The following is a 1,668-nucleotide window of genomic DNA, read 5'->3' as shown; positions in this document are numbered from 1 at the left end:
GAAAAAGCCCTTTATTATTTTATTCAAGAAAAAAAAGGCAGCAAAAAAAAGCAAAAACTGCAACTATGTAAGTTCTCAAAAAACAAAGTCCGTCTTCTTTTTGAATTGTTCGGGTGTATTTGTTGACCTTCTTTGGGTGTATTTTAGGTTGACTCCGGATGATTCGAATGTGATGGTTGTTAGGGAATAAACGCCGTCGGAAGCGCTTGCAATGTGAGTTATCCAAGAATATTTCAACCTTATAACCTTATTATTTTCAAATACGTTGTTAACCTTTCATTTTTATTCTTGTTTAGAGTCCCGATCCAATTTTTTGTGCCGCCATCCCAACAAACAACCACTGACACAGATTCCGAACCAACCCCTATGCTACAGATTGAAGGGGCTAGAGAAACGTAAGAAAATAGTATTGGGTGTATATTTGTTTAGTGTTTGGGTGTATATTTGCTAAGAGTTTGGATGTATACTCTTCCTGACCGATTTTGTGTAACTGTGCAGCACTCCTGAAACCCCCAAACAACATCAAGAAACAACACCCAAGCTTCCCCCAGCTCCAACAAAAATGTAAATTAATTAGACTAGAATCAATCTTTGCTTGTCATCCGTATATTCTTACTCTTATTCTTATACATAATGATGCAGTCATCCAGACGCCGAGGAAGCTGCTGCCCTGTTGATGATGGCACGGACAGCAAGCTATGTTCCTAAAACAGATCTGCCGATGCCATCATTCAGCCTTGGATTGACAGATTCAAGCCAGGAGGGGGCATCGACGCAGGAGACAGAAAGGGAAAAATCTCCAGAAGCTGCAACTATGCTGGAACAATTGGACAGTTTGGTCCAAAAGTTAGCAAGCAGTGCGTCAAAGGGAAAAGAAGAAAGTCCGCAAATTCGGAGGGAGACTGGGGGAGAAAGTTCTGCTAAGTTTGAAACACCGGGGGAACAAATCAAATTCCGGATGATATGAAAGAAAAGTGCTACATCTGGGGGACGAGAATGAAGGAGGATGCAAAGGGCAACACTAACGAGTTTGAGGAGATATGCACTCTGACTGGCCAAGGACAGTACATTTTGATGAGAACGCACCTTGCATCCCTCCAGGCAAACAGTGATATAGAATGTCAGGTAATTTTAGACTAACATTAATGTTTTTACACCAAAGTCAACTGCAATGGTTATTAATTTAAAATTGATTTCTAGGTTGTATCTGCCATCTGCCTCATCCTAAACCAGAAAAAGGAAAAGAGGTTTCATGCACAAATATACTGTCTCCCCCCAGATATTGTGGTAAGTGTTACTTCTACGAACTTTGGGTGTATTTTATGCATGGATTTGGGTGTATTTGTTAGCTTAGATTGGGTGTAAGTTGTGTATTTTCATGTTTTCATTTCTTGTATTACAATTATTGCAGAGCATGGCACTTTCTGATCACCCAAACGGGGAATTCATATCTCCGAAAACGAACAGAGAATTCAGGGTGGAAGCCTACCCCAATTTCATTCCCTTCATAGATAGGAAAAAATTAAGTTCGCATCCATATGTAAGTTTTTGTTTCGTAAATTTGTTAGTACGCTTACTTACTTATATGCCAAATAAAATAACAGACTGTTGAAATGTGGCAATCCTTCAGATTTTTGCTCCTGTTTGCCACTCGGGACATTGGTGGTT

General features: G+C 39.8%; 1 protein-coding gene across 1 annotated transcript in view; it reads left to right on the top strand.

Moving 5' to 3' along the window:
* Positions 1-967, top strand: part of LOC107467082 (uncharacterized) — a 17,727-nt gene extending 16,760 nt beyond the window's left edge. The window contains exon 6 of the mRNA XM_052254382.1: positions 643-967. Coding sequence (XP_052110342.1) covers positions 643-967 — 325 coding nt within the window. The remainder of the gene's footprint in view (positions 1-642) is intronic.
* Positions 968-1,668: the final 701 nt, after the last annotated feature.

This window comes from Arachis duranensis, chromosome 9 (assembly GCF_000817695.3).
Source record: "Arachis duranensis cultivar V14167 chromosome 9, aradu.V14167.gnm2.J7QH, whole genome shotgun sequence".
NCBI lineage: Eukaryota > Viridiplantae > Streptophyta > Magnoliopsida > Fabales > Fabaceae > Arachis > Arachis duranensis.
The sequence above is the reverse complement of the archived record's forward strand: the minus strand, read 5'-3'. Positions and strand labels throughout refer to the sequence as shown.